Below are 11259 nucleotides of genomic sequence, written 5' to 3' on the forward strand. Positions count from 1 at the left end.
CAAGAATGAGAGAGAGAGAGAGAGAGAAAAACAGTGAGAATGGGAGTCCGAGTAAAAATGATAGAGAAATGAACAAGAATGGTAGAGAGTAAGAATGACAGAGAGAGAGGGGCAAGGAAGGAATTTCAGATTGTGTAGGGGCTGGCCTGGACAGTTGAAAGCATGGCTGACATAGGAAACTTGGGATTAACTTGCACGACACTGCTGAGAGAAAAACCAAGAGAAAAATTATAAGAAACATTTATTCTTTTTCTTTTGTTATTGTTGCACAGGGTTGTGGAAAAGGGCTGTTTGATTACCAGTGAAAGCCTGGTCAGGCAGTGACAGTGGTATTGTCACATGACTAGAAATCAAGCTCGAGGCTAAGGTCCTGGGGACATCAGTTTCAATCCCACTGGGGCAGATGGTGGATGTTGAATTCAATAAAAAATATAGAATTAAAAGTTACTCTAAAGGTGACTATGTAACCACTGTCGATTATCGTAAAAACCCATCTGGTTCACTAATGACCTTTAGGGAAGGAAATCTGTCATCCTTACCCAATCTGGCCTACACGTGACTCCAGATCCACAGCAATGTGGCTGACCTTTAACTGCCCTCTGGGGAAATTAGGGATGGGCAATAAATGCTGGCCTAGCCAGCGATACCCTCATCCCATGAATGAATTTTTAAAAAAGCAGTGACAATTCAGCAAGCTCTCTGATTGGTGTAGAAAGATGGGAAGTCATGTGATGGCACTGACGGCAATATGGCAACTCAGAGCAGCACATATGGAGCTCAGTCAGTGCCAATGTTTTATTGCAATGTGCCCATAATGCAGCTGGGCAGAACAGGAGGACCCAACCGTCAAGAATTGGATGAGCAATGGAGAACCCTTCGAAATCCCCTTTTAGAAAACAACTCTGAATAAACCCTGTCAGTGGCTCGGCCAACCCTGCCTTGCCTTATCCTGGTACAATGATCAGATTGGTATTGCTCACCAGTAGATGGCAGGCTTCAGGGAAGAGTGACTCCGAATGGACTGAGCTTACCAATAGTCGTCACCGGCCATACACTTTTCATAGACGGGTCCCTCCAGATCCTTGGGGTCAGGAAATATCAGCTCACAGTGGATGATGATCGTCTTGATCAGCTCGTTCACGTGGGCCTGGCACAAGACTTGGTCTTGCGTGTCAGGCACAGGCATCAGGGTAGGGCCGAAGCAGATCGCCAAATTGTAAGGATCCATCATGTTCTCGTCATTGTATTGAGACAGGCTGCCGAGAGAGAGAGAGAGAGAGAGAGAGAAGGTGATTAATGTCCTACATCAGAAGCCTCCTTCAATGCCACAGCACTAGACCCTTTATTAAGCAAATGGAATTTCCTGTAGTCTTTTCTGACTGTATATTAAGGGGTGGAGAAAGGGTAGTTTCCTTCAAATGCTCTAAAGATTTCCTGCTCAACTCCTGTTGTTCCAATCAAGGAGCAGGATAGACCAAATATCTCTTATATTACAGATCATTCTGCTATAATGCGCGTTGCGTTAATGCAAATTCGCTATAACACAATTGACGAATTGGGGACACTGTTTCTATAGCGTGAACTTTTAAAGCATGTATTGGTTATAACACAATTCTGGCTCTATTAGTTTAAACGGCACCGCTATTACACTATTTTCTTATAACACAGGACTACACAAAAACAGAACTACTGTATTATAGCAGAACTTACTGTATAAGGAAACGGATAATATTTATAACATGAAAACAGGCCTTCAGCCCAACAATCTCTGCTGGGGTTTATGTTCCATGTGAGATTCTAATCATCCTTCACCAAAATCCATTAACACATCAATGAATCCCTACAGTGTAGATGGAAGCCATTCAGCACATCCAGTCCACACCAACTCTGCAAAGAGCACTCCACCCAGACCCAGCCCATTCCCATAACCCTGCATTTCCCATGGTCTATCCACCTAGCCTGCACATCTTTAGACTGTGGGAAGAAAGACACGCAGACATTAGGAGAAGGGCAACTGTCCATGAGGAGGACAAAGGCTGGAATCGAACCAGGGTCCCTGCTGCTGTGAGGCAGCAGTGCTAGCCATGGAGCCACTGTGCTGCCCATCCTTCTGCACGTGTTTGTCACATTTCTTCATTAAGGTCTCTCCAGTATTCACCTCAATAACCCTCATGAGAGTGAGTCACACATTATAAACACTGCCCTAGACTAATACAGCATGGAGATGACCCATGTGGCTCAATGTGCCTTTGGTATCCAATTAGCACTCTCTTCTCATACAGTATAAATTTTGGGTTTCCCCTTTACACTGGCATTCTTGCAAATGGTCCTGATGAGTACAAGGTGAACAGTCTTGACAAAATATATCTTTTTTTCTCCCCAGTAATAGTTACGTGGGACCAAATGACCATTTACTTGCTGGCAAAGAGAAAAGGAGTAGCTGGAATGGAAATGAAGTCAACGCAGGATGCATCATGTTCTCAACTAGTTCACTGAAATTCACTTACAGACAAAACAAAACGTGACAGGGTTCTCAAACCAGAACCTTGGGAACAGGGGATCTCGATAAACCATTTATTTTACCCTGACCTCTTGTTTCACTTGTTTTTAGTTATCACAAAATCCGAAGGGGGTTCATCCTTCAAATAGTCACTTTAGAAGATCGCACGAAGCAGGAGTGGGAGGAGCCATTTGGCCCTTCATGTCTGCTCCACCATTCAATAAGGTCATAGCTGATCGGATTGTGGGCTTGATTTCACTTTTCCGTCAACTGCACCTCCACCTTCCACACACACCCCAACATCCCACATCTGCCAAAAATCAATCAAACTCAGCTTTGAATATGTTAAATGACACAACCCCCCACGGCATTCTGTGGAAGGGGAAGACAATTCCAAAAATTAATGACCTCCTAAGGGAACAAATTCCTCATCCTGATACTAAAAACCATCAAGAGACATACAGGGAGAGAGCAAGAGTATGGTCTTGAGATAGAGGATCAGCCATGATCACGTTGAATAGCAGAGCAGACTTGATGGGCTGAATGGCCTACTCTTGCTCCTTTTTTGCCCCCAGTGATGAAACTGCAGTGACAACAGACTGAACTGCACAATGTTCCCTCAAGAGAGACCTCCCTGATCCCAGGATTTCTCCATTTTACTCACCAGCTGCCAAATTGGGCCACTTACTTGGAAAATGATCCTTTCAGTAGCTTCATCATAAACACAAGGGTCTCTTCTGAATATGTAGAATATGACAGGGGCAATACTCACTGGTTTAAAAAGGCAAAAAGGTATCTCATCACGATGATCACAGAGCGGGGAAGGGTGAGGAGAATCTTGCGAAGATGAAGAGCTCTCTCATACAGATTCTCTACTCCTGGAATGGCAAAACATGGGAATACAGTCACTTTGAACAAATACCATGCTCAGGCAAGGCTGACAAACATAACATTGTTCTATCATTTGAACAAATGTCAACATAAAGATTGGCATTAATACAGTTCACAATCTTTAGAATCTCAACTCACTTTGCAGTACCAATTTAATATAAAAATAGAAACCGCACAACAAACTCTCAGACAATGGTGTTAACCTGATCGATAACCTGTTGAGAGACTCAAACTAACAGGATATACCAGATGAAAGGTTCAGATTCCTGGGTACTGGGACCAGTCCAAGCAAGAAAGGTTGCATCTGGGAAAGACTGGTACTAATGTTGTTGGAGGTGGATGTTGGTGGGGAAGGGCTTTTGGGGAAGGTCTAAACTAGAATGGCAAGGGATGAGAAACTGAGCAGGGAGCCTAGGCAGGAGAAACAAGGATAGAAAGAAACAACAGAACCACAAGAAACAAAAGTGGAAGGCAGAAAAATCCAGGGTAATAAACCAACGGGACCAAATGAAGGTTTAAACAAAGAAAGACAAGGCTTTTGTCATCATGCACAGAGCATCTGCAGTAAGTTAGATTAATTAGCCAAGCAAGTAGATATAAACAGTTATGATTCAGTTGTGATTAAAGTGACATGGCTGCAAGGTGACCAAGGATGGAAACTGAACATCTAGTGGCATTCATTAGTTATAAAGCTCAGACAAAAGTGTAAAGGAGGTGGGGCAACATTTTTAGTAAAGGACATTCAACACGATAGTAAGGAATGATATTGGCTCAGAAAATTAACATGTGGGGTCTGTACGGTCAATGATAAGAAACACCGAGGGGCAGAAAATGTTGTTGGGAGTGGAGAGTACTCCACCATACAGCAAAAAGGAGAAAACATCACTGGGATGTCTGTGGGCCCTCAAACTGTAATTCAGATGAAAGGGAAGCCACTATTATCTACTCAATTTCGCAAACCAAATATGGAAATTTTCAGGGGAATGTTGACCACACCGGAAAATCTGAGCTCTCATTCATAGTGTTTACTTTAAATTCACTCATAGGATTTGGGCACCACCAGCATGGGGAACATTTACTGTCCATCCTTAACCACACTTAAGAAGATGGTGAGGAGCTGCCCTAGTTTGAATACCAGAGTGACTGGCTGGGCCAGTTCAGAGCACAATCAACTACATGACTGTCTGCTTGGAGTCTCGGGTAGACCAGACTGTGTAAGGATGGTTGATTTCCTTCCTGCAAAGACACTTGCAAACCAGATGGGTTTCAAAACTTTGGTCATGACTGGTCCTACCCATTTTATTCCAGGCTTAAACTTAAATTCCCAGTTGAATGCATGTTTGTAGATTAGTCGTATAATGGGCACAGGTTTCAGATTATGAACACAGCACCATGACCAACTACTATTTCCACATAATATCAAACATTGCTTAATAGAGATTTATAGAGTGTGGTGTTAGACTTAGAAGATGCATGTGCTCAGTTTGTTAAGCTTAGTCTGCTTGTTTTGCATGGAGCTGTGATCTTAAATGGATTTGAACAAATTGGCAAGTTTTAAATTAACTTTTTACATGAATTTATTTCTTCATATAGCCTCTCTATTTGTCTGGTTTCAATGAGGTTTCTCTCGTATACTTTTATTCCGGTGTATATTTGAGAAAATCAAGGATATTCACTTACGTGAATAATAAATATTTATTTAAGTTTCTGCCTGTTTTCTCTTCCGACTGTGTTTGTTTGGATCTGGGCTGTAAATGGCACTCGTGCAAAGCTGAATGCAATCAGCTCAATAAATGAAAAGACAATTTTAGCATGGAGGACACAAGTGCTATAGTCCTTGCCTGACTACGTTGTCCACGTGTGGTGCATGTTTATATTTATATTTCCCTCGTTTTAAAATGTTGATTTATTTCAGGGAAAATATTTTCGTCGGTGGTATCTCAGATTAGTTTTGATTGCTTCAGTGGGGGTTGGAGTGCAAGTTTCCAGATGCTTTGCTCTCTCCTTCATTAGTTTTGGGGCTTAGTCTCTCCTGGGAGATTCGCAGCAGTGGGAGGGAGTAGCTGGAGGTAAATCTCAAGGCATCATAGGTTTTGGGGGGGGAGGGGGGTCAGGCTTGATGGGCCAAATGGCTCCCCTCTTTTCTTTTGTACATTTTTATGGTAGCCACACGTCAAGTACTTGGGAGAATTCGGAAAGCTACAGATACCATTGACACTCTCTCACTATTTCTATTAGTGTGTTTGGACCCGAACAAGTCACTGGCTGTGATTTCCCCTGGAGGCCAGTCAATTAAGGACAGCGGGTGGTCCCACAAAGTGGGCACGCTCAATCAGAAACCTTCCAATCGGAAAGGAAGCAGAAACTAGGAGCAGCTGGTCATTTTTGTTCATTGAGCCAACTAAGTTATCCAATAGGATCATGGCTAGTCGTCTGTCCCACTCTCTCTCCCTCTCCAATCACCCTGAAGCCTTCGCTGTCTAGAAAATCTTTTTAAAAATATATATTCAGCAGCTTGGCCTCCCACAGCCTTTTGTGGTGGAGAATTTCACAGTTTCACTCCCCTCTTGAGTGAAAAAAAAAATCTCATCATCTCAGTATGAAAAGGGTTCCTGCATATTCTCAGATTGTGGTGTCTTGTCATACAGCAGGTTCTGATGGTAGGTGTGTGAGAGAAGAGGCAACCTGCTCTTCAACATTTTATCATTAAAGTAAACTTAAAAAGACAGTGGTTTTTGCACAGCTAGGTCTCTGGGAGAGGGGAGGGTGCGGCTTACAGGGAGGGTCTCCAGAACCTGCCTGCAGCGCTGGGCCGCCAAGACTGCCACCTGCAGGCTGCCTCCAGGAAGTGCAAGTGGAACCCACTTGCTGTGGGGACCAGGAGATCAACTGGAATACCCCAGTCGGGCCTCAGGTAGACCTGGAATACCCCAGTCGGGCCTCAGGTAGACCTGGAATCTTGGTTACTCGCCACCCGCAGAAAGGTAGCCCTGTCACACCCTGCCAATCCTACCCCTGCAAAAACCTTCCAAGGAACTGCCATGCTGGCTGGTGGGGTGATTTGTTGCCCTTGAGATGTGTGAATTTGAGAGAACAGGAAGAACTCTATAAAAGTGACACCCAGAAACCACCCAGGCAAACTGGGGGCTGTTTGGAGTGAAGGCTCCATGGTGCTTGTGCCACCATGTTGTATCTTCTTTCTTGCTGCTCTTTCACACAACAGAGCCCCCCCCCCCCCACACCAACACCCATTACATCTTGACCTATAATGTTGCTTTGGAGTCCTGGGGAGGTTGGCCCCTCTGTTGCTTTACAGAAAGCTAGGGGGAGCCCTCACCTGGTTCCTTTTCTCATCTGTCTGCCCATTTTCGTGGAAATGATCAACCATAGCCTCACCTCCCCCCCCACCTCTGTACTCCAACCTCCACTAAGCCTACAAGAGCCCACTGTCTGCCCACAGCCCTTCTCCCTGCCCACTCTAAAGAAACCTCTGATCCTGAAATTCTGCCCTCCTGCTCATTCCTGATTATCACCACTCTGCCATTTGCTCCAGCTGCCAAGATCTCAAGCCCTGGAATTGTCTCCCTTCCTCAGAGTTGCTTCTCAAAATTGATGTCCTTGACTCAGGTTTTGGTCAACTGCCTTTCACACAAGCAGTAGTCAGACAAGAGAGAAGGCTGAGGCTGGTACAGAAGTTACAGAGAACACGTCGAATAGACAAGGTAGACAGGACCACAGCAGAGAATGAGGGAAGACCGATGGATTAGAATGCATTTATTTCAATGCAAGAAGCCTGACAGGTTAAGATGAACTCTGGGAACATGGGAATGGGATATCATAGCTATTAGACAGACATGGCTGAGGGAGGGACAGGACTGGCAGCTCAATGTTCTGGGGTACAGATACTATAGGAAGGTTGAAAGGGGAAGCAAGAGACGGGGGGGGGGGGGGCATTTTTTTTTGTTTAAGGGGGTGATCACTTTGATAGGATTGTTCTGTCACCCCCCCCCCCCCCCCCCAATAGTCAACAGGAATTTGAGGAGAAAATATGAAGGGAGATAGCTGTAAGATTAATAGGGCTTCAATGGTAGGGAATTCTAACTTTCTAAACATAGACTGGGACTGTCATAGTATAAGGGCTTGGATGGAATGGAATTTGCCAAGTGTGTTCAGGAAACCTTTCTCATCTTGTGCAGAAGGCCAGACTAGCAAAGGGGCAAAACCCAACCTCCTCTTGGGAAATAAGGTAGGGCAAGTGACTGAGGTGTTAGCAGGGGAGCATTTTGGGACCAGAGACCATAATTCTATTAGTTTCAAAATAGTTACGAAAAACGATAGGCTTGGTCCACAAGGTGAGGATCTAAATTGGGACAAGACCAATTTTGATGATATTAGACAGGAGCATGCAGTAGTTGATTGGGGGTAGACTGTTTACAGGTAAAGGCATGTCTGGCAAGTGGAAGGCTTTCAAAACTGAGATAATGAAAGTTCAGGACCAGCATGCTCCTGTTCGTTAGAAGGGCAAGGCTGGCAGGAACACTAGATGATTAGAGATATTGAGGAATTAGAGATATCTGGTCAGGAAAAAGGAAGCATATGTCACATATTGACAGCTGGGATTAAGCAAATCTGTTGAGCAGTATAGGTGGTGTATGATTACATTTAAGAGGGAAACCAGGAGGACAAGAAAAAAGGGGACATGAGATAGCTTTGGAAGATAGGGTAAAGGAGAGTCCAGAGATTGAACAAGTATATTACAGCAAAAGAATAACTAGAGAGATCAATGAGGCCATCTATGTGTGGAGCCACAGGATAGGTCTTCATCGAATATTTTGCATCAGTGTTTACTGTGGAGAAAGATATGGAAGCTAGGGAACTCAGGGAAATATGTAGTGATATCTTGGAAAAGAGTCCACATTACAGAAGTGGAGATGCTGGAGGTCTTAAAATGCATAAAGGTAGATAAATCCTGGGGACCTGGTGAGATGCATCCCAGGACATTGTGGGAAGCGAGGGAAGAAATTGCAAGGCCCTTTGCTGAGATACTTGTGTATCATCGACAGACAGGAATGGGTTGCCAGAAGACTGGAGAGTGGCTAATATTGTGCCATTATTTAAGAAAGGCTGCAAGAAAAAGCCAAGGAACTATAGATCCATGAGCCTGATGTCAGTGGTGAGTAAGTTGTTGCATTGGATTCTGAGAGACTAAATTTACGTGTATTTGGAAAGGTAAGGACTGATTATGGATAGTCAGCATGGCTTTGTGCGTGAGAAATCATGTCTCACCAAATTTTGAAGCGATGACCAAGATAGATAGATGAATGCAACGCAGAAGACATTGTCTACATGGACTTCTGCAAGGCCTTCAATAAGGTTCCGCATGTTAGACTGGTTCGTAAGGTTAGATCACATGGTAGAAACTTTATTGCTGGAACAGCACAGCAGGTCAGGCAGCATCCAGGGAACAGGAGATTCGACGTTTCGGGCACAGGCCCTTCTTTCACATGGTATCCAGGGAGAGCTAGCCAACTGGATACAAAATTGGTGGTAGTCGAGGGCTGTTGTTCAGACTGGAGGCCTGTGACCAGTGGTGTGCAGCAAGGAGTAGTGTTGGGTTCACTGTTGTTTGTCATTTATGTAAACAAATTGGATAAGAATATAGGAGTCACAGTAAGTTTGCAGATGACACCAAAATTGGTGGTAAAGTGGACAGTGAAGATAGTTATCTAAGATCATATAGATTGATTGATCAACTGGGCCAGTGGGCTGAAGAATGGCAGATGGAGTTCAATGCAGATAAATGCAGGATGTTGAATTTTGGTAAGACAAACCAGGACAGGACTTACACAGTTAAAATTAAGTCTCCGGGGAGTGTTGTCAAACAGAGACTTAGGGTGTGGGTAAAAACAGGGACTGCAGATGCTGGAAACCAGATTCTCGATTAGAGTGGTGCTGGAAAAGCTCAGCAGTTCAGGCAGCATCCAAGGAGCAGGAAAATCGACATTTTGGGCAAAAGCCCTTCATCAGTAATCTATTCCTGATAAAGGGCTTTTGCCCAAAACGTCGATTTTCCTGCTCCTCGGATGCTGCCTGAACTGCTGTGCTTTTCCAGCACCACTCTAGTCTAGACTTTAGGGTGTAGGTACATGGTTATTTGAAAGTGGCATCACAGGTAGACAGGATGGTGAAGAAGGTGTTTGGCATGCTTGCCTTCATTGGTCAGAGCACTGAGTACAAGATATTGGTAAGGACACATTTGGAGTACTGTGTACAATTCTGGTCGCCCTACAATAGGAATCATGTGATTAAACTGGAAAGGGTGCAAAGAAGATTTACAAAGATGTTACTGAGACTGGAAGGTTTGAGTTATAAGGAGAGGCTGGATAGGCTGGGACCTTCTTCCACCGAGCATTGGAGGTGGAGGCTGACCTTACAGATATCTATAAAATTATGAGGGGCATAGATTAGGTGAATAGCCAAGGTCTTTTCCCTAGAGTAGCGGAGTCCAAAACTAGAGGGCATTGGCTTTAAGCTGAGAGGGGAAAGATATAAAAGGGACCTAAGGGGGAACTTTATCACTCAGAGTGGTGATGCGCATATGGAACGAGCTGCCAGAGGAAGTGGCAGAGGCAAATCCAATTACAATATTTAAAAGACATTTGGACAGGTACATGGATAGGAAAGGTTTAGAGGGATTTGGGTTAAATGCAAGCAAATGGGACTAGTTTAGTTTGGGAAACTGGTCAGCATGGACGAGTTGGGCTGAAGGGTCTATTTCCATGTTTTATTACATGAAGTCCTTTAAGTATCTCAGTGTCAATCTTTGACTCATAACTACATTTGTGGAGATCCCTGTGTTCTACTTTGATATATCAGAAAGACAGTCTACAAATGCAAGTCAGTGTTCATGACTCATTGAGGAAACCTGCCCTGGGATGAAGTTGAACTTTCCAAAGCTACTAGTCAGTCACTCCATGGGGATGGTTCCAATGGAACATAGTATATTCTACGGATATTTCCGTCGAATGACAGAAACGTATTTCATTTATACAGAAACAAAGTGGAAAAGGGGAATTGAGTAAGTACAGTACGATCTCAAAACCAACATTTGCTATAAATTCCTGCAATGGACCTCCTGTGTCTGACTGCATTGAAAAGATCCATTCTTGGAAATTAGCCTCAAGTATTTCTGTATCCCACTGCTTGTCACATGACATAAAGGATCAAATTACCAGCCATATGTTCATCACACTTGACTTCTGGCTCACGTTCTGCTTTACCACAGTAAGTAGTAAATGGTAGGCACCCATCTGAATCAGGCTATTCATTGATGCCTTGTACCTCCGCCAGCTTGCTCCCACAGTTCTGCGCAGGCCCTAGTAAACAAGGTGATGATTGTAGTCCTCCACCTGGGAGCCTAATGCTTTAGGCATAAAGGGTAGTATTTGACAAATGGACAATGCCCCCCAGGCACAGTCCCGGTCATTGTCACTTTGCCATCAGAAGCTGTGCCTCCAGCTGCCAAAAGATCCCAAACTCTGGAATTTCCTCCCTTTCTTTCACATAGCTGCCCCTCACAATTGACCTCCTTGACTTGGCCATTGGTCACCTATTCTCCTATGCTTTCATATATCTCTTCGACTGACACCTACAACTGTGAAGGGCCCTGTCATTTACTACATTAAAAGACACCATTCACATGGATGGTTCCAATAGTGGAGATGGTTAGATGGGAGCTAGAGGGTGACGGTGGGGGTTGCATAAGGGGCGGTGGGTGATGGTGGAGATTGGATGGGGGCAGTGGGTGACTGTGGGAGTTGGATAGGGGGCGGTGGGTGATGGTGGGTGCTGGATATGGGATGGTGGGT

The 11259-nt window shown here is 44.3% G+C and overlaps 1 protein-coding gene across 4 annotated transcripts in view; it reads right to left on the reverse strand.

Annotated features, from left to right (window-relative positions):
* Positions 1-11259, reverse strand: part of LOC122559849 (SLIT-ROBO Rho GTPase-activating protein 1-like) — a 300957-nt gene that overhangs the window by 31206 nt on the left and 258492 nt on the right. For all 4 annotated transcript variants that reach the window (XM_043709964.1, XM_043709965.1, XM_043709962.1 and 1 more), the window contains exons 16-17: positions 3273-3378; positions 1032-1256 (exon numbers count right to left, since the gene is read on the reverse strand). In XM_043709964.1, the coding sequence (XP_043565899.1) occupies positions 1032-1256; positions 3273-3378 (331 nt within the window). The remainder of the gene's footprint in view (positions 1-1031; positions 1257-3272; positions 3379-11259) is intronic.

This window comes from Chiloscyllium plagiosum, chromosome 19, assembly GCF_004010195.1.
Source record: "Chiloscyllium plagiosum isolate BGI_BamShark_2017 chromosome 19, ASM401019v2, whole genome shotgun sequence".
In the NCBI taxonomy this organism is placed as follows: Eukaryota; Metazoa; Chordata; class Chondrichthyes; order Orectolobiformes; family Hemiscylliidae; genus Chiloscyllium; species Chiloscyllium plagiosum.